General features: G+C 51.8%; 1 protein-coding gene across 5 annotated transcripts in view; it reads right to left on the reverse strand.

Moving 5' to 3' along the window:
* Nucleotides 1–25199, reverse strand: part of Col27a1 (collagen type XXVII alpha 1 chain) — a 119067-nt gene that overhangs the window by 89738 nt on the left and 4130 nt on the right. For 4 of the 5 annotated variants that reach the window (XM_038334006.1, XM_038334007.1, XM_038334005.1 and 1 more), the window contains exons 2-6: nt 23991–24061; nt 19276–20981; nt 12977–13030; nt 9784–9837; nt 40–93 (exon numbers count right to left, since the gene is read on the reverse strand). In XM_038334006.1, the coding sequence (XP_038189934.1) occupies nt 40–93; nt 9784–9837; nt 12977–13030; nt 19276–20981; nt 23991–24061 (1939 nt within the window). The remainder of the gene's footprint in view (nt 1–39; nt 94–9783; nt 9838–12976; nt 13031–19275; nt 20982–23990; nt 24062–25199) is intronic. The other variant, XM_038334008.1, reaches the window with a different exon arrangement.

The following is a 25199-nucleotide window of genomic DNA, read 5'->3' on the forward strand; positions in this document are numbered from 1 at the left end:
ACTGGGGGAGGGTAGAGCACTGGGGTTCCTGAAACCTACCTTTGCCCCATTGTGAGCCTGTCCTGGTGAGAGTCCTGGGTCCCCTTTTTGTCCCTGAAATAAAGACAAGTCTGCTTCGGTCACCATGTCACCTCGAGTAGCATCTCCACACAGACTGCATTCCTAGCTGTCCTCCTTAGCTGTCCATTTTACCCACGTACACTCTCCCCTTAATTCTGTCACTCTCTTAGTCCACCACCATCCACTGCTTCCTTCTGACTACACGACTCCAGATTCCTTCTAATCTCCTGAGTCTCCCATGATCTGGTCCCAGGCAGTTCAAATTCTGCTCTCTGGCCACCAGCCAAGTTCACCAAACAGGTGTTGTGGAACATCACGTACACTTAACCTATCATCTCTGCCTGCCTTCTCCATCCCACCCTCTATCACCAGGCCACATCCATACACCCCCCAGATCCCTAGGCGGCTTGCACTCCCTGCCACCAGACCCTCCCTCAAGCAGGGAGAACCATCCTAGAACCAGACAAGATTCTTTAAGATTCCTGACCATGCGTTGCCAGCTGCCTTTCCCCGGGCATCAGCAGATCCTAAGAGACACAGCCAAAGGCACCTAGACTCTGTAATTTTCCAGAAAGCTGACATTTGCCTCCTTGATCACCAGGACCCCAAGGTCACACACTGAAGGCTATTCCCACCTGCACACTGCATCAGACTCGCATCTAGGCTGAGGGCTGGGAACAGGGAACCCTACCACCCCGAAATACATCTAAGGAAACTGGGGTCAGGAACAAGAGTTTTCAAGGATAAAATACACAGAACTGAGACTGGGCCCTCAAATCATGACTCCCTGTGGGACGAGGGCAGTGTGTACTGGGGACAAGATGGACAGGAATAGCAAGTCTCCATTTGGGGCGAGCACTGTAAATTCCTGGCATATGAGAAGGTCGTCACTAGGATCTTGGTCCCTAGAGCCTGGATCAGCACAAAAGCCCAAGAGTTCACCGGCTGCATCTCACAGGGACAAAGAGAGCTCTCACCCGCAAGAGAACTCTAAGAACTCCCAAGCCACTCATATCTCCTAAGCCTCTGCTCCCTGGCCTCGGTGCCTCAGTGAGCACAGATCAGAGCTTCTGTGTGGAAACCCTGGGCCCGCCATGGCTCACAGTAGGAGCACAGGCCAAGGGTCTTCCCCTCTCCAAGCCTGGGTTTCCTCACCAGTCACATGTAACCTACATACACACTCACACCAAGACCAGCTTCTCGGGTTTGCAGGTGAAGGGCCAGGGGGGTAATGGCTGTGACACATGAGGCTTGGCCAATTCTACTTAGTTCCCATTAAGCCTTTATTGGAACTCAGCCCTCCCAAATCTTCACGTGGTCCATCTCCACCAGAAACCATCTCTATCTGGGCTGGAAAGAACCTCTCTGTCTGCTCTCCTGCTATGCTCTACATACCAACTCTCTGCTTCCTATGAAGGAGACGCCATCACAGCAGAGAGGAAGCAGGTTGGCTGACTTCAAAGCCTTTGTCTGCTTCCTTAAGGTTCTTCCCTCTCCACTACATCCCAGCCATATTACCAGTCCTCCAGTCAGCTGCCCCAGGATGACGGCCAGCCTTCCTTGGTGGGTTCCCAGAATTCTATCACCTAGAGCACCCCAGGGGAGGGGGTTTTTGCAGAACCCTACCTCCAGATGTACCTGACATTATGGCTACCCCTCTGAGACACTCGCCCACCCTCTGTAAATCAGAAGCCCAGTTCCATGCCTTTTATGTCCACAGTGCAAGGCTTGGCCCAGGATACCGAGCTACCAAGGATTCCTGTGGCCAAAAAAGGACAGGTATTCTTCCCCACCCCGCCTTGCCCACCATGATCTTCAGTCGGCTGAGGAGTTGGCACACAAAACTCACAGGAGTGGGTCTTTGTGAGCTGTACTCATTCTGTCGTCTCACAGAGAATGAAGACTGATACTCAAAGTCACGACAGACTGGCTCCCTGGCCAGGGCCCCTTGGTTATTAATGGATTCTCTATACATTCTCAGCAGGAATGCTTGGATAGAATCTCTGTCCATAGACAGATAACAAGAATGGACATTCACTACAAGCCAGGATCCAGAAGTCAGAGCATTCACGACAAGCCAGGTGTGGTACTGAACACCAGTAATGCCAGGGTACAGAAAAAGACACAGAAGTCAGAGAGACCAGTCACAGCAGACTAACATTTAGTGAGGGCTCTTCTAGCCCTACATTCATATTATTTCACTTAGCCTCTGAATCCATGAAGGTGCAACATTCATGGGTTGCATTCTACAGAAGAGATGAAGGCAGATCAAAGAGCTGTCACTTATCCAAGGTCAGACAAGGTCAGGAAGCCTGGTTCCTCACCGCCTTCAGAACAGTGCAGTGAAAATATGTACTCTAGCGATAAGTTGGGGGCAGGATGGAGGCTGAGAAGTAAGTCCCTGAAAGGATCACAGTTAAACTGAGGCCTTAAAGAAGACAAAAAGACTCAGCTCAAGGTATTGCTGCCTAGGCAGAGGATGGCTTCCATCTTCAACCTTCTGACATTGCAATACCATGTTGTCGTCTACAAAATTCATACCTAAGATCTGCACAAATGAGTTTCAAAAAAATCATAAAATTGTATGTTTTACATAAGTTTATAACTGTGCTGGCATCAATTGTTTCTGTCCTTGACCCTTTGCGAGCCTGTGGACCGTGGGCTAAACATACCTGCTTTGCCCTGCTAGATGGGTACAAAGGTGCCAATGAGAGAAAAAAAACAATAGATGATGTTTTAATGAATCTTTTATGTGCTGAGGGCAAGGATGTGATCCTTAGACCCAGCTCTTCAGTCAACAAATCCATGTGACCTGGAGAAAACCCACATGATGGCCTTTGCTTGGACTAGTTCATGAAGACTTACAGCCAAGTAGACTACAAAGGAAGGTAAAACATCAATGTTAAGACCATGGTGGGGAAGGGAACATGCTGGGCTCCATCCCTTCAGGAAGGAGAGTAGAGAAGAGAGGGCTCTCTGTGACTGAGGAGGCAGAGATCTAGACTGGAAGTATCCCATGTAACTCCCCTGTGACATTAGTATACAGTATGGGGCCTGGCCCAGAGACACTACCACAGAACAGTTCATGAATAAGCAAATAGGAGCCCCATCCGGCCAGGCTCTGGGACTTCCTCTGAAGATTTCCAGGTTCAGAAGTCACAGCCAGAACCGGGCGGTGGTGGCGCACGCCTTTAATCCCAGCACTCGGGAGGCAGAGGCAGGCGGATCTCTGTGAGTTCGAGGTCAGCCTGGTCTACAAGAGCTAGTTCCAGGACAGGCTCTAAAAAAGCTGCAGAGAAACCCTGTCTCGAAAAACCAAAAAAAAAAAAAAAAAAAAAAAAGAAGTCACGGCCAATGCAATAAAGCATGAAAAACAAAGAGAGGGAGGAGAACAAAAAGTATGTCCTTCCTTGCAAACATGGTTTCCTGTCTATAATATTCATGAGAACCATCTGAAGCACAGTAGAACAGGTAATAACTTCAGAAGAGAGCAAAGACAGGGCTGCAAATTACATACAAAAAGGGAAAAAATCAAAAGTTGTCTTCGGTAACCAAGAGCCAGCAGAAAGTATAGCAGCAACAAGACACTACATTTTGAGTATAACTGAATAATAAATGTGCAGGGTTTACGCAATAAAAACTATAAAAGTTTACTGCAAGATGTTTAAAAGCCTCAACCAAACTGGAAGACATACCAAGTGTGTAGTGGATAAGAAATCTTAATATATTAAAGATGCTGCGTCTTCACAAATTAATGCATCACTTAGTACAGTTCCAGATAAAAAACAAAAGAATTTTTAAATGAGAATGGAAATAAAATTCATCCAACAGAAAAAAATAGTCAGAAATATTTGAAATGAAGCAAGGAGAAGAAGCACATGAACACATTACAAACATATTAAATGTCATATAAATAGTATTTCACTAGCATGCAGATGGACAAACATCAATGAAACACAATAGAATGACCTAAGACAAACCCTGGTCTACTCCACAATGATCACCCGAGCAAAGGCTTTTTCATAAGTGGCCAACTACAAGGGAAGAGCAATGTTAGCATGCTAGTTCCCATCCCAGCCCCACAAGATCAATTCCAGATGGCTTGAAAATCGTGAGTACAGATGAGACTATGGAATGACCAGAAATAAAAGTGAATACATCTGATCCTAACACGAGAGAGAGAGAGAGAGAGAGAGAGAGAGAGAGAGAGAGAGAGAGAGAGAGAGAGAAATCTAAGTGCAAAAATGAAATACTCCTGGGCTGCAGCTGAATAACAGCAAATGCTTAGCGTGCACGGGACCTCCAGCGTGCACAGGCCAGGAAGACGGCTCAGCCAGGAAAGGCATTCTGCTGTGTAAACTTGGAAACCTGTTTGATCTCAGAACTCATGTAAAGGTAGAAGGAGAGAACTGGCCCCACAAAGCTGTCCTCTGACCTCCAGTCCATGGCATGAACACGTGTGTGGGGGCATGTACACACACATGCATATGCATGCATGCATGCAAAAAACACACATAGTAATATTAATAGCAATAAATTAATACTTTTAAAATTTTAAAGGGAAAGAGCCAAACCAAACAGTGGTGCCTCTTCCAGATCATTGTAAGCTCCTTAAACACGGTAATAGTGCTAAAGTGTGTATGTGAGTATGTGCATCTGTGCCTGCACATGTGTGTACATGTATGTGGAGGCCAAATGACAGCCTCTGCTATGATTCTTGAGGTAGCCTTTATCTTTTTGGTTTTGTTTTTACGAAACAGAGCCTCTCACTGGCCTGGATTTCACGGAGTAGCCCAGACTGCCTGGCCAGCAAGCCCCACACAGGGATCCTCTGTTTCCCTGATACCAGCATTACAAACGTGCCCATCACACATAATTTTTTAAGATAGATTCTGGAGATTGGACTCAGGTTCCCAAGCACTTTACTAACCAGACCATCTCTCCAATCCAATTAGTGCAATTTTTTTACAGAAAGAATAAAACTTACATTTGTGAAACCACCACGAATAACCTCATGGACAATGAAATGAATCAGGAAAATTTTTTTTCGAAACAGAAAAGAAATTTATTTTCCTCCGTGTAACAATCCTAGCTGTCCTGGAACTAGCTCTTGTAGACCAGGCTGGCCTCAAACTCACAGAGGTCCACCTGCCTTCGCCTCCCAAGTGCTGGGATTAAACCACCACCACCTGGCTGGGAAAATATTTCTAAGTAGGTGAAGCTTTCATAATTTCCATAAATGAATAATTTTTACATGGCAATAAGAAAGACAACATCCCACCTCTGCCAATAAAACAATTATAAGTGGCGACACACATTTCAAACAGATATAAGAAAACGTCATAGATGATCAGCAAGAATAATAGACTGTCTCTTTCAGCCTCTTCTTCTAATGCTCTTCCAGCACTAGCTCAACCCCTCTCCTGCAAGGCAGTGACTAAGACATTCACAGCAAGGCACTCTCAGCTTTTCTGTGCAAGCATGTAATAAATGATTTACATGCACAGCTTGCACATGCCTATTCATACTGTGACATACATAGACACACATATTCAGTCCTGAGAACAATGCAGTGCAGTGTGGACCACTCCTGTTCACAGAGATGGAAGCCAGGTCTAACCAAAGTCACACATGCAACACACGGTACAACCAAAATTCTGGCTCCTGAGTCCATGTCAGAGACTCTAATGAAACAATTAGACATCCCAACATTCAGGTATAGTTGTATTCGTCAAGATGTTACAAGTACATTAGCAGAAATTAGTTTTGCATTGGGAATGTAGTTAGAGAAAGAATGGGGTAAGAAAGCTGATGGGGCGCCTGCCACCAGCCCTTAGAGCACACTCAGAGTTAAACGTGAGGGAATGCTAGGTGAGGAGGTCCAAACTGCTGCCTCTGTGAAAGAAAACCACATCCCACACATGGCACGTGCAGGGGGAATCGGATCATCCAAGAGCAGGGCCTTCAGGCGCCCTGTGGCTCTGTGTTGGTGTTGGAATCTGGGAGTATGGTCTTGCCACCCACTATTAATGTGACCTTGGTTTCTTCCTTGGGAAAATGGGAGTGATAACATCTGCCTACAAAGTGAGGGAAGCTCCCCAAGGAGCCTTGTATACCACTGCTGCAAACACACGCGGTGCTCATTGCTGGTCAGGAGCCGTTGCCGCTGCTGGCTTCTCTTCCTGTTCTTCCAGAACTTTCCCATGTTCGCCTCAGTGAATGTGTCCTACCTCAGTCATTACGGTAAACAGCGTCGCCTAGGCTGGAGGCCTGAGAGCTGTTTCTGGTTGTCTCCAGCCCACTTTTGGCCATTTCTAAATCTCCGTGCTCCCTCAGTGCCCCAGGGTCCATTCTCACCCTGGCTAATTCAGCAGGCCAGACCAGGGACAGAGTGGCTGGCTGGGGATGGGGACTTCATTGACCCCAAGAAGCGGAACTTGCCTTCTTTGTGAATGGAGTTCTCCCACTGCTGATCTCCCAGCAATCTCCTCCCTACAGATGGTGTGCATCACACCTGACCCTCTGATCTGCAGCAGCACTGCCCTGGCCAGCATCACACTTCCCTATGGACTGGGAAGCCATGCAGGTCACAAACCGCACCCCTCCTGAAGCCATTCTCTGCCTTTTCATTGCTGCTTAGGTAAAGTCCAAATGTCCCAGCCTCTGCCCATGCCTTTACCTTACTGTCCACAGGGAAGCCTCACCCCGGGGCAGATCAACCCCATAACACAGGTATCCAAGGAAGCCCAGCCAGAGCTGTCCTCCATTCCCTAGCATAAGGGTATGCTCTGTTTCTTGCTGGGCTCACAAGCAGGACCATGCCAGTCTGGGCCCTTGCATCCCTTTGAAGGGTATCCCTGCCCAGCACAGGTGACTTAGATACTCCTCAAAACCACCTGGGGTGGCTGGCACTTGTCCCCATTACTCTACTCTCCAGGTGGGAAACCTAAGGCTTGGTAAGTTCAGTCTGCCCGCTACCATGGAAGCAGGGAGAAGGGAACTTGGACAATCAGGTTTCCAAAGCCCTTGTTCTTAACACCTGAACTTTCCTGAAGTACAGCCACTAGCTGATGAGTGAATGAGTCGACCCAGTGACCCCCCACCCTTAGCCATTCGGTTTACCAGTGCTGTCTCCCACCCTGGTCTAGCTCCTCAGTACACTCAGATCCCCTGGTCTTATCTGGGAGGAAGCTAAGGAGCCTTCTTTCTGACAGGGCTCTGGAGGGGGTAGAGTTGTATAGAACCTGGTCTAGTCTGGGCTAGCTGTGGGGACCAGGCAAGACCTCACAGGCAAACACAAGAATCCTGTCTGTGTCCTTTCACCTGAACACAGGACCCAGCCCTGTCACCTCAGCTGTTTTGCTCTTGTCTCTCCTGAAGGATAAAGTCCCCTATATTTCCTCTCTCCCATTCCTGTTCCTCTTCGGCCTCTGCCTCCCATCCTGGAGGTTGGTGACTCTGTGCCCCTACAGCTGAAAACAACACATGGTAAGGGCTCAGGAAGCCAGACGGGCAGTCCCAGAGGAAGCTAACTTCATGCTAAAATAGGAGAGCAAGCTAAGCGAGAGCAAACTAAGCTAAGGCTTGAGCAAGGCTAGCCCTGTGATTCCATCAGGTTACCTCCTGGGCCCAAAAGAGCCCTGACGAGCAATGAGGAGCCTCTCCACACACCCTTCCTTCCCCCAACTCAAACACACAATCTTCTTCTCCTTGAGTCTCAGCCAAGCCACAAGCTCTACACAGAGAGAAGCTCTATCTGCTACACCACACGGCCCAGCTGATCAGCCCTGATACACTGACACTGTGCTCAGAGTCAAGCATCCAGGCAAAGGACATGTGGCCTTGCCTTAGAGTCTAAAAGAAGTCCCAGCAGGAGGGGCAGCTTTCATTTCATAGTTTTCTCTAGAACTCACACCCTCGGTTACACCCAGTGCAGAACATTCTGCATGGCCTGGGACCAGTCATAAATAACTTGCATTAAGCCAACATCTTCCAATATTAGATTGGCACAGAATAACTTCAAGGCTCAGCTAGTGACCAACCTCTGTGCCAAACCCTTCCTTTGGGGAAGGCCACTAGTGACCCTTTTGCCACATGGCAAATTCATAGGCAGGATGGAGTAGGCTGCCTGCAGTGCTCAGAGGATGACCAGGGCCAGCAAAGGACAGAGGGAGCAGCTGGCAGAGCATCCTCCTGCAAACAAGAGGTCAGTAGTGAGCGAGCAAGCCAAGGGCAATCCCAACCATTGAAACATCCTGATGGACTCTCAGCCTCTGCCAAACAAACTCTCCAAGGAAGAATCCCTCTTCCCTCACCCATCAGACAAGTTCCTGTACTGGGCTTACAGCTGCCCGTGCCTCAGTTTCTCCATGAATGGATAGAGTCCTCACACTTATCTTTTTAGTCAATTTGGGACCAAATGAAGCAGATGGCTGGGTCACACCCACAGTATTCACAGGGAGAGGTGCAATATAACGCCATGGCAATTATCTCCACAGCGGCCTTGCTAGAGCCTGGGGTGCTGGGTCAGGATTCATGAGGGCCCCATTGCCTGCCTTCAGAGAAGGAATCACAGTCCAGCCCGACCTGGGTGAGAGTCACAGACTGGGGCAAGTTGCCTGCAACTTCTTGCAAGGACTCAGGCATGGTTCACTGGTCCCATGTATCTGTGTGCCCAAGAATCCTCATACGCAGCCGGCCAGGGCCCTCTGTGAATCTCGAGAGCCTGTGTTACAGGTCAGTCATTGCTTCCTCAGCGTGACCCAGGCCGGACAGTTAAAACTTCCCTCAAGCCCTTCACCTTTGCATCCAGCTTAGCAAAGAGTGACCCTGGACCCTGGCCAGACAAAGCTTAGGGCTGTTGCTCACCTGGTTACCCTGCGGCTGGTAAGAAAAGGGAGACAGAAATCTGGGGAGCCCAGAGACCCTCTGCACCTCTCAGCCTAACTGCTGGTAGGTAGTTCACTAACCTTGCGCTCCATACAACCTGACTTCTCCTGATGTGGGAGCTCCAAGGCTGGGGTCTGTCACCATGAACACCCAGCTGTGACAGTCTCATGAGAAGCAACCCTTCCAAGAGGGCCCTGGGGGAGGTGGCAGCCTAAGCTGACCCTAGGCTCTCTCTATCTCCAGTTCAGAGCGCTCTCCTGTGACCATCCCCAGCTGGGCTGCAGGGCCACGGACATGTCGTCATCTTGGCTGTCACTCAGGCCTGTGTCCCATCTCCTTCCAGTCTCCTCTTCTCTCCCCAACCTCTTCTACCCTAGGCTGCCCTTCTCCCTGGCTCAGCCCGGTTCCCACCCCATCCTACCCACCACAACCAGCCAACTTCCAAACTTTCATCTTCCTGTACCTCTCCCCGTTCAAAGCTGCCACGCCTCCCCAAGGTAAATCTTCTGTCTTTATCAGACACTCAAGGTCAAGGCTCAAGGTCAAGGCCCTCCCTGGGAAGCACCAGGCCGCCTTTATACCTGCCCCCACCTCAAGGGCTCCAGGTCCAAGCTGCCACCTCTCCAACCACAATCTAAAGCACTGATTTGTACTGCAGAGGAGCCCCTGTGCAGAGGGGTGCAGGGAGAAACTAGGGTATCTACAGTCCAGAAGGGAATTCTCCACAAAGACTCTGAGAGGGCTCCACCAGGAGCTCCTAGGAGACACCCCAAGCGAGGCCCACCCCATTGCAACCCCATGGTCACACCTCCAGGTCTCACTGATAATACTCACTTTGGCTCCTGGAGGGCCAGGTGGGCCTGGGTTCCCATATGGCCCAGGAGGACCCTGGAAGGAGAGAAAAAGAGATAAGAGATGAGAAAAAAGGAACAGTGCATTTCTGAGAACACTGCCTATTCATCCAGCCGCCTGCTGTGTGAGCTCTTTCCTCAAGCTCAGCCCCACAGCACTCTCAGTTCAGCTTCCTCTGAGAGGGGAACCCTGGGCTTCTGAGCCCGCATGAGTACGCCCCATGCCTTACCCTGTCATCCCATGCACATAGGTAGGTGCCAGAACTACTTCTGCTGTGAAGACGCTCAGGCGGCTGCAGACGGAGCGAGCTTTGACCCCACCTTTCTGAGCTCAGGGTATACCTTTTGCTTCCGGACCCTCGAGAACCAACCTCGCTACACTTTTCTCCAGCCTTGGCCCAGCTGTCCTCACCATCCATCTAGAATGTCCTGTCCATCTGCCTCTCAGCAGAAACTAGACCCATCTTCAAGGCTTGACTCAGGCTGGCTCCTCCAGAGAACCTCTAGGGCTACTCTAACTGAAGTGACCTCTCCCATTAAACTTCAGTAAAGCCTTTGAGATGAGCCTCTGTGAAGAATGGGCGTGGTCCCTCAGGGTCGGAGGTGCCCTCCTTTTGACTGCAGACTCCAGGGTAAAGTCCTCCAGACGTGGCTAGAAGTTGTACCCAGACAGTTCAAGAGACTTGGTCAAGGTCACACTACAGAAATGTGAGCATGTAGGAGGAGTCCTCACTGCTGACTTCAGACTGTTTTCCATGCACTGTACTATTCAGGGAATTTTCCAGGCTCCTCTGACAGCTGGCCTCTCTCACATCCACTTCCTCTGGCAAGAACCCATCCACAGGCTTCCAGCCCAGCAACATCAACCAACAGAGCTGGGTCAAGCCCCAGGGCCTTTGCCCAGAGGCAGTAGACGGGGTAGGAAGAGGCATCTAGAGGGCTCCACTGGTCCCTGGCCACTATGCTCGCAAGGCCTCGAGCAGATCCCTCTGCTCGTCTGTTGACTGTGTCTAACGCAGCTTCCTCCCTTCCTTCTCTGAACTATCCCCCAGCGGTAGCCTTTCACTTTCAGGCCAAAGCACCTCCTCCTTCACCAGTGCCTAAATGGGACCCTGCAGGAAGGAAAGGTGTCCAGAGAGCTCTCAGCCTGGGGAATTTATAGTACTAGTGTGGCCCACCTGTCCCCCTCCAGACAGTCTAGGACTTGGCCCAGGCTCAGAATCTCACTCAGTCTTCACCCTGCCCCTAGCCTCTGTCCCCCTATCTATCATAAGAATAACCCCAAACTATGGGTCTCTAAACAGTCTGAAGAAGCTCATCTGTTCACCCTGCTAAGGTTCTGGGGGTGTAAACAGAGTTCAGTCTCAATGGAGGAGCAGTGAGGAGGGATCCTTGATGCCCGACATGACCTCCCAAGGGCCAAGCGTGGCTCACAGGATCAAAAGCAGCTGCTTCTCCCTTTGTCTTAGTTGTGCCATACACCTACACACACACACACACACACACATACACACACACACACACACCCTCATGGCTGTCCTATCTGCATCCTCCCAGCTACTGCCTTGTAGGCGCATAGTTGATAAAAAGCCAAGCAGACTAATTCCATAGAGTTTCTTGGGACGGTGACTGGGGGCTCGTAGATGTCTCTGCAGGCTCAGAGAGTGTACAAGGGCACACAGCTCTGGGTGATCTCAGGTAAAACCCTGCCCCTCCCAGGGCCCAGAACTGCTGTGTTTGCAGAGGCACCAGTGTTGATTGACCCAACATTCTGCTAGCTATGGAATTTTTGGATCTATGGAGTTTCCAATGAAGACACAGGGTGAAGGGAGAGAGTCCGAAGGGGCAGAGAGTTTGAAGCTTATCCAGAGAGTCAACTGAGCTGGAAGGAAGCTCCGAGATGCAGGACCCTGATCCCACAAGTAAGGAGACTGAGGTCATTAACAGGGATGGACTAGCCTTACCTAAGGGCAACATGACTTCGGGGGGGGCGGGGTAGGAGAAGCTTTCCCAAACACTCTCCAACAGCCCCACAAGGCACCATGTCAGGTGTCCATTCCATGCATGGCCCATCTCCTGCTGTGGTCAGGTGGGGACCCAGGCCATGCTGGTAGAAAAGTCAGTACAGTGAACGTGCAGGAAGGTGGGTGAGCTACAGAATGGAACTGCCTGGCTCAACACTGGCTCTGGCGTTTCCTCTCACTTTATCTAAAGGAATAAAGTCACCTTTGGGAATCTCAGTTTTCTCCGCTGTACAATAAAGAGAATACTAGCACCTATATTTCCCGGGTCAACTGGGAAAACTGGTGACATCACTTTCACGTGCGTTAGCCAATAGAGCTCTGGGAACATGGGTGTTCAAAATGCTGAGGAGCTCCAGACAGAGAGAATCATCAGAAAAGGGGGTAGAATCTCATCGGAGCCACAGAGAGAACCGCCTGAGGAACAACATTGAGCAAAGCTGGCTGGTGGTCAGGTAAAGTTTGGGAGCAGGGGTCGGATTGCTTGACCCTGGAATACGAGGCCAAAGAGCGTGGTCCTGACACCTATATAGTTCCCAGCTCTGGACATGCACCCAGTAGTCTGCAGCCAGGAGGAAAGGCAGAACAGATGGAAGGTTCCAGAATTCTGGGCTCAGGAGGACACAGTGAGGTCTGGAAAGAAATAGGGCCCAAGTAATTGTATAACCAAAGCCAACTGCGAGGCTTCGAGCTAAAAATATGTAGCAGGCAGTTTCTTCCTCTGCTGCTCGCCTGAACTTGGAGTGAGAAAGGCTCCAGCAGCCCGGGCACAGATGTGAGCTCCATTCGTCCAAGCCTGTGGCTCAGCACTTCTCCAGGGTTACAGAATTGTTCTATCAGACCCCCAGGCTAGAATGGCCAGGCAGAGTTGGGGAATGCCCCAGGGTCTCTTCCTCCCGCACTGGGGTTTCCAGGTCAGATATCTGCTCATGCAGATGAACTTTAGGAGTCCCTGCCTTGCCCTAGGTCACAAAGAGCAGAACAGGTAAGGGTACCAGATGTCATCGCTGTCACACACCATGTCTACCCCAAAGACAAAATGGAATATGAGGAAAACCTGTGGATTGCAACAGGACAGGATTTCATGGGCAGTGGGATACAAACTAAAGGGTCATCTAGAACCCCAAAGAACAGCCAGCAGACACCACCACTTACCCGTGGACCTCTTGCACCTGGAGATCCAGGTAATCCCGGCAGCCCAGGAGGACCCTGAAGAGGAACAAGAGAGTGTGAGGCAATGCTGAGGTACAGCAGAGAGGTACAGCAACAGTGCATGGCTGTAAAGAGTCCCCGAGTCCTCTGCCTGGGGAACTCATGCTCACTGGCGGTTTCAGGCCTTCTAGAAACAGTGCTTGTTCCTTCCCAGTAGGTGAAACCCAGTTGTTTATCAGTTTATGACTCAGTTAACTTGTTAGGACGTCATCTCCTCCAGGAAGCCTTCCTTGCCCCTTTTCCTCTTCTTGGGGAAATATCTGTTTGGAAGCCCGACTCTCTCTATACATGGAAGTCTCCCCAAAGGCACTAACACAGAAGATGAGTCAGCCTTCCCCCCAGGGCTCAGGCAAATGTCTGATAACACAAAACAGCAGGCAAACTCAGAGCTCAGCCAGGTTCTCTGCAGAGCCAGAGCAGAGAAGAGACCCAGCCAAGGTCACACCAAGCATCCTTGGAGGGATAGTGAGCACAAAGGGCACCGCAGAGGCTTTGAGACACCTGGGCCTGAGTTCAAATGGCCTTGCTGCCACTCACAGCTGGCTGTCGCCCACTGGCCACTCTGACAGCCTGGCCTGTATAATGGCCACAGTCCTTGTGGGATTCCTTAAGGACAAGAGACAGTATGTGTCTACAGCCTTCTATACCACAGAGCCTGCGCTGAAACACCCATCTGTTCCATGGGGGCCAGCATCATCACAAACCCCTGGAACCTGCAACAAAGCCCCATAGGTATCTCTGTCTCCTCCAGTCTAATCTCTGGGCATGGCATCTCATTTCCCACAAGAGAAAGGCCTGGCCCTGACATGACCTAAGAGCACCTGCATGGCCCTATCTTGGGGGACTAACTAAGTCAGAGGCTGTACTTCTAATTTTAGCACTGCATGCTGGGACTTTGTGTGATTCCTTGCTGCTGCCCAGGCTTCAGCTGCTCCCTTGAAAATGCAGGTAGTACCATGACCATCCCCTCCGCCACAAAGAAGAAAATGGTATTAGCAAGCATGCATGCAAAAGACTGAGCCCAAAGCCTCAAAGGAAGCCAGGCTTTCGAGGAGCATGAGGCCTGGGAATTCATTTGTTTCAAATAACCATCCACGAGATTCAAGGTTCCCTGCCCAGAGTCAGAATCAGTGTTGAAAACTGAGTTCGTTCTGGCTGGCAACAGATCCTGCTCTCACACTGGGCAGCCCGGCTAGGCTCTGCTCAGCTTGGCACGCTGGCCTGTGAACACTCTGGGGCTTGTCGTCCCTGAGAGTCATAGTTCAGATCCAGACAGTTAGACACCAGCAGTTAGGCCACGGTCACTGGACAGTCCTGGGAGAGGGAGGGGGACACAGCATGGCCTCAGGCAAGTTCCAACCTGCTCTGAACTTTCGGACGCTTCCAGCCAAGCCGACAGCACCTTTCCATCCGTCCAGTCCACACAGATTTGGGACTGTGGGAGGCTGTCTCTCTCTTCTCCAGAGCCAGAGGACAGCATGGAACAGGGGTCTCGCACAGGCCAAGCACCCTGCCATTCAGAGAGGTGGCTTTGTGCCAGCTGCTCCACTCCCTTTCCAAGCCTGGGTTTCCATGGCTGTCCAATGAGGATAATAATAGCCCATCACCACAGATAATCTATAAAACGTGCTAATCCTTGTGCCTGGCATGAAGTTGATGCTCAAACAGTATGAGTTGTTGTTTCTGCTAGGCAAGCCCCTGGGACTTCCCCATCCAGCTGTTCAAGCTACACACACCCCTGGCTACTGTTTTGGGGAGAGTAGTATTTTTTTCAAGCAGGCTCTCCTCCTTGGCTCAATTCTCCCAGGCAGGTGACCCACAGTTGGAGGGAAAAACAATGCTGGAGGTATTCTGAGCCCTTTCAATGCATTAAAAAAAAATCAAGAGATGGCTCAGAGAGGCAAAGAGACTTGTCTGAGACCACACAGTTAGCAGTAAGCAGAGGTTTGCCAGGGCCACCAGGCTCGTTTTCTCCCCCTAGGCAACTCCTTCACTGACAATGCTGGACAGTTGTCTCTAACTAACCTTGTGGCCTGTCTAAGGCCCTTCCCTGTGAGATCGCCTTGGAAGCCAACATGCCAGCCTTACAGGTGCCCGTGCCTTCTGAGCTGTAGGGGACTGGTGTGGGTTAATCAGGTGAGACAGTAATGAGACCATTTCCATTGCCAGATAGTCAAGACAACTCCAGTGGACCCTGATGGGGCTACAAGTGTGGAAGCCTAGTAGCACCCTCTTGACATTTCTTCTGGGGCTCCGGGGCATCTGGGCCAGAATCTGACCTCACTTTGCATATCTGGTCAGTACACCCCAGTGTACTTGGGGTCTATAGCTCACTTTGGAAAGGTCAGACAATGGCCTGGCTCTTGGCACAGCTGTCCAGGCCCCTAGCTGAGGCATGGCCACTACCTACAGCCCACCAGCCTGAGGCCTGGGCCATGGCTACCCAGCCCAGCAGCAGACACAGCCCTGGCGTCCACAGTCTTCACTTGGATGGCTAGAGTAATGGCGGGTGCCCTGGTCCCTCTGTTCTATCTGAGTGAATCCCTGCTTTTACACAGTGGAAAACGTGGCTGTTTCTTTCCAGGCCCATAGCCTGAGCGGGGGAGCCCAATGAATCATGAGCTGGGGTGGGATTTTTCCACTCCACACTGCAAACAAGGAGGCCTCTGAGAGGGCTCCAGTGGGGGAGGGGCGGGGCCGCAGGCCTGTCTCTGTCCAGGGAATGCAGGAGGCCTGGGCCAGGGTACATGCACACACACAGAGCCATGGAAACATGAAACAGCCCCGCGGGCTTCCTCTGGTTCCTGATTCCCCCCCCCCATAGCCAGTCCAAAGGGATCCGGCTCTTGAACAAGACCCCTCCCCTTGTGCCAGCTGCCGTTAGGCCCTGCACAGAGTCAGACCTGCCAGGATCTCCCCCTGGCAAACAGCAAACCAGAAGACATTCTATAGGCCTGCGTTTGGGCCTGAGTGACCCAAACAAGGTCCTCCTGGCCCCTGTCTGCAAGGCTGTGCACCCATCCTCTGTGCTGGGATATAACACTTCTCCATGGGAACCCAGCTGTGTGGCCCTGTGTGAGTCACCTCCCATTCCTCCGGTCTCAGCAAAATGGGAGAGTAACCACATTTTCTGAGATCACGTGTGCACTTTCAAAGCTTGCTCTCCTGGCTTCTTCGCTCTCCTCATTCTGGTGGCCCAGGCATCTTGAAAGCCCAGCAAAGGGGCTGCCAGCAGAGAAAGGGACTGCCTCCCTTCCATTCACTCACTACAAAGATCTGGTTCAGGGCTTCGTTCTGGCTGAATGTTGGTACTCCTCTCCTGTCCCTTCTACCTGGAGGTCACCTGGGTATGACGGGTAATAGCGAAAGCTGCAGGTCCCTGCTTCTCAGACCTTCAGAAAGTTCCTCTTGAAATTATACAATCCTAGAATGTTAAGTCTTTCTGTATCCCAATCCATAGAAACTAAGGCTCAGAGAGGTTGAGTGACCTGCCAGACGTCACACAGCACAAACCATCTAGAAGTGTTATTACCATTTGGACTAAGAATAAAAACACGCAGGTTTTTCAGAATGCAAGCATGCTTCTTAACTCTTCACAATCTTGCCGTTCCTTCGACAGGACAGTTATGGTTGACCACAAGAATCCTGACCTGGCAATCACGGCAATCTGGTTTTTGCAAGAATCAGAACTGTTCACATTTCTATCTTCACTGAGTGTTGTGGCTCATGTCTTGGCCTACTCTCCCCAGGGACACAGACGTACAAGCTTTGGATTAGCTGAGACCGGCAGCCTCCTAGGCACATGGTTCCATGCCATTCTGTGAATCATGGCCTCAGCTTAGACAACTCTGTACCAGCTTCTACAGGCAACCTCATATCCTCAGCTAAGAACCAAGACACACGCCATCACGGCCCCTTCCGGGCACTGCACTCCAGTGCCCGTCCTAGAGGGGACTCTGACCCATGAGAGGACTGAGAGAAATCCCTGAAGCCTGCGGTACTTCCTCCTAATGACAGAGCTCTGGAATCCTCTACTGGACAGGTGGAAGCCACTACCCCATGCTACGGAACCAGCTCAAAGGAAGTATGGAGCAGAAGCAAGATTTGAACTTAGATCCATGCATCCCTAGACCCAGAAAGCATGGCCTTCCTCTGCTGTGCTCAAATCCTATGGATCAGAAGAAATGAGAGGGTAGGATGTGTTTCCATGTCACCACTGCCACCACTTCCATATCTAGGGAAGAGACATGGCCATGTGAACCACCTGGCACATGGTCGGCAAAGGTTCTAGTAGCTTCTTGGGTCCTACTGGAGAGTTGGAAGCTGGGGAGTTGGTGGGGGTCAGGGGCAGAATGGAGAGAGAAGCAGGACTGATGTTCCTCTCGTCCCTAGCTTTTTCAGGAACATGCTGGTCCCCTTGGTCACACACCCTGTCTCACGAGGCCTAAAGGGATCCACTGGGCACTAGGAAGACACGCAGAAACCTGGCCTATCATTTTATGCAAAAGCACACGTTTCTGCAACCCCTCCTCTGAGGCCAAGTGCAGGGCCTGATGCATCTTGAAGCCTCCCCACTTCAGTCCTGAAGCCAGAGCCTCTGTGTGGATCCGTAGCTGGGGAATAAAGGGACAGAACGTTCTGATCTCGGAGTCTGAAGTCCAGAGCACGGTCTTGACTCTGCTTCCTATATGCTGTAACTGTGGCAAGTGCTGGTCTCCTCTGGGCAGCCTCCTATCCCATCACCTGCCCAAAGAGGAGTGGTCAGCTAAAGAATCGCCGAGCATCCATTTGCTGAGCATGTCAACTCCAGGGCCTTCTCTGACAATGGGAAAACTCAAGAATAAGATTGGCAGAATGCGAACCGCAGCTCCAGGGAAACAAAACATAGTTTACAAATTCCACAGGTCCAAAAGACAGTCTCCTTGCTGAAAGTCCACACACCCACACATGACCCTGTCTGACTGTCCCACTCCTGGCCTGGAAAGGGTTGGTAGCCTCTTTTATTCAGTTGAGGTGTACCCCTTAGCCAGAGTCAGGACCCTTGTCTCAGGAGGGCAGTTCACCTCCTCCACCCTGTGCCCCGTCTGAGCAAGAGAACCTGGGCCAGGGTCAGGCAAGGTGAAAAGGTCCCCCGTCCTTTCCTCCAGATCCTTTGATCCCCAATTCCAGACTGTCGGTTTGAGAACAATGGGAAACGTGAGCCGAGTGCTGACCTAACTGTGGAGTGATGTACACTATTTCTATAAGCTGCGAAATATGGTTAGAATGAGGAGACTGTCCCCTTGGAGACGGCCTGGTAAATATTATTCCGAATGATTATTAAAACTCATTAAATGTGTTTGTGAGACCCAGGAAGCCTCAGCATCTGCCACTGTCTCCACATTGCAGAGTGCCTGGCCCTTAAACCCAGAGCCCAGTGGGAGACCTGGCTTTGTGGAAGGGGCAACTACTGCACCGTGGCCATTGCCAAGGTCAGTGCAGGGGCCTGAGCCTTCTAGAATCCCCACCTCACTCCTCTCTGCCTGGAGTGATGGCCTTCAGCCAGGGAAGGTCGTTGACCCTGGACACAGTCCCAGTCAAGCCTCTGCACATGGAAAGCCTTTTCTTTGTCTCTTCCTTGGCCCACAAAGTCTTTCCTCATCTTCAACTCCCCAGCTAGGGGTGGACATTCAAGCACGGGTACTGACCAGGTAGGTGACACATGCCACTGGGAATGCCAGCTAAGAAGTTCCGAGGAGAAATGGCATCATTGTGATAAGAGGCCACATGAGAGTCACCACGCCTTCGGTCCTCCAAGAGAACTGAGTGGCCTAGACTTTCCTAGAACATCCCACTTTTTCAATGTCACTCACTACTAGATTGCATAAAAAGAATGCTTCATGTGCCAAGCAAAATATATCCCAAGCTACGCATCCATGATCTCTGCCCACAGCTCCCAGGCAGACACACATGCCAGCAGGGCCACATGGAGAGCAGCTTGTCAGCTCACTGTAGTGACCTAGGCCCGTCAACTATGGTGTTCCTAAAGCCACAAACCCTTGCATTGGGACCTGAGCTAGCTAAAACTTAGGGATTCCTGCCAAGTCTGCCCCACTGGTCCACAACTCTGCCTGACGACATGTAGCCACTGAGCCAGTAAGGCTAAGGAGTTGGGGACTAAACTCTCTCATCCTCTAGGACCGAACTGTCCCATAGCCATCCATTTATGCACCAAGCAGCATGCAGACCCCACTCAGTCTTACCGGCAAGCCACAGTCTCCCTTGGAGCCTGGAGGCCCCATCAGCATCGGGAAAGGTGTGGGGCCCGGCATGTGGAAGAAAGGGAAGCCGCTGCTGGTTGGCTGAGGGCTGTAGGACTGGAGGTGAGCTGGGGCAAGGACCAGGGCTGGGGTGGTCAGTCGGCTGGGCTTGGTTGTCAGTTCTCTTGGGCTGTCCCTTGCTGTCTTCCCAGGGCCGAGAAGCTTCCGGGGGCTGCTCTTAGGTCTGGTTTTCTTGAAGGCTTCCAGTCTTGTGAATTTCTTGCTCCCAGCAGGAGTTGAAGCAGAATCACGAGTGGGAGGAGCCATTCTAGGACTTCCAATGCCCAGTGGAGGGAGGGCAGTAGCCAGGGTCCGAGAGGCTCTCACAGAGCCAAGGTAGGGAACAGGAGACTGGGACACAGCAGTCTGCGGCAGAGTTTTAGGGGCACTGGTGTTGGCCCAGCTCATCATCTTGGGTTTAGACTCTGCTACTGTGGGAACAGTAGACTTCTTCAATAAGCCAACAGTGGGGTGCAGGGGCTGGGGGCTGGGCGCTAGAGGTGGGGGCATCACAAAGGTCTTCTGGACAGGCCTGACTGTGGAACTAGAGGTTCTGGAAGATGGTGGGAGGGAGGTGTGGGTCACCGGCTTCTGGGTGGGTATAATGGGCTTTGTGAATGAAGGGGTGGCTGTTTTCTGGGTTGGATAGGTAACTGAAAGGGAAGAAGCAGAAGGTCTGGTAGGGGGATGTTTGGTGGGCCTAGTGGCTGTGGTCTTCAGCAGCTGGGCAGCAGCTGGATGAAGAACCCTGGTGGAGCTGCCTAATGACTCTGAAGGCGAGGGGGAAGGGGCTTTTCTGGCTGACTGTTTGGCAGCTGCCAGTGGGGTCTGGGCAGAGCTGTGTTGGGGTATACCTGGGGGTACAATCCTCGGGGGCTTGGTGGACATGGCAGGAGTCATAGTCACCATGGGTCCCCTGTCTATAGGCCTGGTTCCCAGGGTTGCTGGAGCTCTGGTCAAGTTTCCCAGACCAAGCAAGGCTGGTTCAGGATGCAAAGCAAAGGCCAGGCCAGAGTTCCAGGGGAAGAGGGCTCCCCCCTGGGGGCTGTGTGTGTCCATCTGTCGGCACCGCTCTCTCAGGTGGGCACAATAATTATGAGCAACCTGTGCCACGGGGTGGATGCTGAACTGGCAGAGCGCACCTTCAAACTGGACAGCGCGAGCATTCATCTTCCCCAGGAGAAAGGAGCCCTGGGGGTCGAGCGTGGAGTTCCTATGGGAAGGCAGCGGGATGGGTACCCTGTGCTGCCCGCAAGCTGTTACCAAGGTGACCGTGCGGCCACGCAGCTCCAGGGCCAGGTGGTGCCAATGCCCATCGTGCACATCCAGGTCGAAGGCCACAGATTGCCGGGGCCCCAGGTGGACAAGCATCCTGCCAGGGAGGAACTGCAGGCCCAGCTGCAGCCTGTGCTTCCTGCTGCGGATGGCGAAGAGGAAGGCATGGTTCACACGGTGCGAACAGAGGCTTAGCACCAGTGCCAGCTCCTGGCCCAGGGTAGGGGGAAGGACTGTGGCGGTAGGAGCCTGCAGCCTGGCCCTCTGTGTGAAGATGAAGCCGGATGGGAAAGGAATAACACCAGGTGGTGCGGGGCTCCGGCCACCCCCGGCCTTTGTCCAACTGAGGCCCAGCTGCTGGAGGACATCCACATCTGGGAGGGAAAGATAGGACAGGTAAGTTTAGCTCTGGCCACAACAGCCACCTGCACAGAGCCCTACCTCAGCTGTTACATGGCAGCTGACTGTGACACACTGCGACCTTGTATTCCAGGCTTGGGCTGCATGCTCCTGCCTGCCCTCCTGGGTTCTTCCTGGATCCACAACTTGCTCTACTACCTCTTAATCCTGTGGCTCTGGAGCCTCAGTCTCCCATCTGTCAGAAGGAATCAGAGCATAGGACCCACACATAGGACGCTGAGATGATTAAATGGGCAAATGCCCTCATAGCAAAGTAACTAGCAATAAGTACTGCCCAAACCAATGAGACACCCTTTCCCTCCTCATCCGGGAAGCAACCCCTTAGCCAGGAAGTCTAGGGAGCTCGACTGGGCTCACCACCTCATCAGAGGCACATCTTCTCTGGCTGGAGCAGGCTGAGGAGCTAGGCTCTGCTCTCAGAAGGAGCCGCCGTACCTATGTAGTCTCCATTCTCCAGCCAGTTCCCATCCTTAGTAACCATGGTGTGGTGCAGCTTCCCAGAGCAAAGGAAGAGTGTTGACCGGAACAAATGCAAATATGCTGTCCATGCAGGTGAGCCTGATTCCCTCAACCATCTTTACTCAATGATCCACACTGTACACATACATTAGATCTAACAATCTTCTGGGTATTTTGTTATGTTTTGAAGCAAATTCTTCCATGTAGTCTTCATAAAAAGGAAGCTACCCTGACCAACTTCTCTGTGCTATCTGATTATCTTCAGCCATCTGAACTACCAGCATCTACAAAGGCTGGCTCCTGCCTCAACCTCTGCAGGCAGCCTTCAAGTGCCTCCAGAACTCCCAGCTATCTCTAAAACTGCCATCTTAAAGGTCTGCGTCAGAGCCTTGACACTCTAACATTGAGAGCTGAATTTCTCTCCATAGGCCACACTGGAGCCTGAATCTAGCACATGACATCTAATTGATCCTCAGGTGACACCCATGAGCAGATGATGGATGGATGGGTGGGTGGATGGATGGATGGAGAGAAAGACACAGATACATGTCCAGATGTGCAGAGATGGGTAGGCGGATGGATGGATGGATGCATGGATGGATGGATGGATGGATGGAGAGATAGACACAGACATATGTACAGAAGTGCAGAGATGCGTGGGTGGGTGGATGGATGGATGGATGCATGGATGGATGGATGGGTGGGTGGATGGGTGGGTGGATGGAGAGAAAGACACAGATACATGTGCAGATGTGCAGAGATGGAAGGACCAAAGTCTGGGACAACGAGGAGAACCTGCACTGCCATCCTCACTGCAGCCCTCCAGAGTCTCTTCCTGATCCTCGGCCTTCAGACAGCAGGCTCCCGGTGTCATAAGGACTCTGCACCCAAGGGTGCTGTCCCTGCAACTTCACGATGACTTAGACGAAGATTCTCTTCTGTAGAACCTAAGGGCCTCCTATTCTTTCTCACACCAGCCAGTCCACAGGACTTGGCTAAAACAAAATACTGCCTATGATATTCTTAGTTTTAGCCACTGAGATTGTCTTAACGTGAAATACTATTCACTATAAGCAACTTCAAGTGGGAGGAGCCACTTGGCTGGGGAAGGAAGCCACCTACACACCCCACAGTGTGAAGGTATTCCTCAGGCCGGCTCTTGGCACACCCCCACATCCTTCTCTACATGCCAAGCCTCCAGCCAGGTGGCCACCCCAGAGGAGACACAGCTGGCCAGGACAGCCATCAGATTGGACCTTCAAACCTGATGGTCACCCAGCATCTGTGGGAACTCGGAAGCCACTAAAGCACCAACTGTGAGTCCCGAAGTTTCCAGCCACAGTAGAAGGTGGCGCTTCCTTGACCTTTCAGATGAACAAAATCACAGCTGACAAGAACAAAACCGAACTTGCTTCCCATGCAAGTGTATCTGTTTCTCTTTGTCATCCTGGAGACGGGCACTCAATACATGCAAGGCATCGAATAATCTTCTCTTTTTTAGACAGGTCTCATTATGTCTCTCAGACAAGCCTGGAACTTGGAAGCTTCCTGTCTTTTTCTCAAGTGCAAGGATGGCATGGCAGATGTGTGCCAGCAGGATGAGGCTTACCCAGGGTGCTGTGTAGCTCACAGCTGGGGCTGGGACCTAGGGACCCAAGCTCAGGGTCTCAGTTCTCAGGCACCCTCCCACACTGTTCTGAAACTACTCGGACGGCCAGGGGGCAAAGCACAGCCCCATCCTGACTCCCAGTGGGAGGAAAAGACAAGGGACAGGACCGAACTGAGGGCCTGTGCCAGGGTGTACAGGCCGGCCAGCTGGCTCCAGCAAGATTTCTTTATTACATAAACCTGGCTCAGTAAGCTCCAGTCGCTCCCACCCCCTGCCTGACTCAGGACTCTGGACAGCTGTTCCACAAGCTCGGAAAATATGACACATGAACAAATGTTGCTGGGCAGCGAAGTCCCTTCCGGGCATGGCCCTTACTTCCCAGGGGTCCAATTCCTACCTACTGGCCAAGTCAGGCTATGGGGACTCTTGAACATGGCAGGTGTGGAGGAGGGAAGGGTAGTTAATTTAAGAGGCATTATGTACGCTTGGCACGGATATGGGAAAGGTCTGAGTTCCATGGGCAGTGGAGAGGCTAGCCCGTAGATAACTGGACAACTCTTCAGGGGCAGCAAAAGCTGACGTAGAGGAATACCCGGAGTGGGCAAAGACACTGCAGCCCCCATGTTCCCTAGAGGTGGCTCTTAAGATACCCAGCAGATTGAACCAAAGAATGTGCTCAGATTGGACTCCGGGGAACACAGAAACGATCTTGTATGCAACCCTTCCAGCTCCTCACAGACCCCAGAGAATTGGGGCCATGGTTGGTTCCATTCTCAGGATGGGAAAACTGAGCCTCTACAGTCCAGCTAGTGGTGTGGATGTCTGCTACCCAAGTTCTCGAGTTCTCTTCCGCCCTCCTTTTGTCTCCCACCGGACAAAGAAAAGAGAGAATTACCTTCAGGAGCTCCTTGGGTGGAGGCCAGATGACAGGCAAATGAGACCAAGATCCAGGTGAAGAGAAACCCCCTAGAGACAGGCAGACACAAACACACAGGGCATCAGCTTCCGCCCTCACACCCAGATCCGGCTAGGGAGCCAGGAGGGAAGGCCTAGCTCAGTTCCCTCCCATCCTGGTCTCATTCTGGAAGCCAGAGGCAGGGTACAGCCTTCAAGGAACAATCAGACTGACTCTCACTCCCAGGATGCTCACAGGCCCCAGCACCCCAACAAGGTAGCAACACAGTTTTGCTCTTTACAGCAGGGTCTAAAGCCCTGTGCTAGACGCTGGGAGGTCTAGAGTCCAGCCTTCCAGTCTATTCATCTGCATTACAGCCTCAAAAGATCAAGACAGGCTTCTTCAGGCCCCAGGCTACAGAGCCATGGCTGAAAGGCAGATGGAAATAGACTAGTCTGCTTAGAAGACCAGTGTCCTCAAGGTGCAAGGGGAAGAGAAGACCCCTTCTCACGGCTCAGTCAGCAGCTGAGAGAGGAAAACGGGGGATTGGAGGATGGAGGCAGAGTCAAGCCAGGAGCCCCCAGGAGCAAAGCTGGCTGGTTCCCTGTGACTTCCAGGCTGTGTGACTCCAGATGGGTCATTCAGCCTTCCTGAGCTCCTCGAGTCTGCGGTGTAGACTGACACATCCTCTCTTGCAGGTCAGATGCATTGAAGAGCTGGCATGGCCCAGCCAGGGAAGCCCTCCCTTATCAATCGCCTCCACCCCACTGCTGCGCGCGGAAAGTCAGTGGCTGCTGCCATCATAGGTAGAGGTGAGGATCATATGTCACCTTCCTGTGGGAGCAGTCACTAGGACACGCAAGCTACTCAGGGCACCTGATCCCCAGGAGGGCAGTGAGGAGGCTGGGGCATGTGGCCAGAGATGGCTGAGATGGTGGCTGGAAGCCGAGCTGGGTGACTGGGGAGTGGGGAAGGCTCTGTCTGGGGCAGACTGGCCAGGTTCCTCTTCCAAGAGCAAAATCAAGCTGGTGTTCTCCTGGGGACCAGGGCAAGATAGGAAACCCAGGGATTCTGTCGGCAACCCTTGGCTCATTCCCTGCCAGGTCTCCCTACTTTCAAAGGTAGTAGGAGCTTGAATCCATGGCAAGCGCTGTGTGAGACCCCACCTAGGCTTGCCCACTCATGGAGTTCAGAGGACACTGGATGAAG

The sequence above is a fragment of the Arvicola amphibius genome, chromosome 6 (assembly GCF_903992535.2).
Source record: "Arvicola amphibius chromosome 6, mArvAmp1.2, whole genome shotgun sequence".
Classification (NCBI taxonomy): domain Eukaryota; kingdom Metazoa; phylum Chordata; class Mammalia; order Rodentia; family Cricetidae; genus Arvicola; species Arvicola amphibius.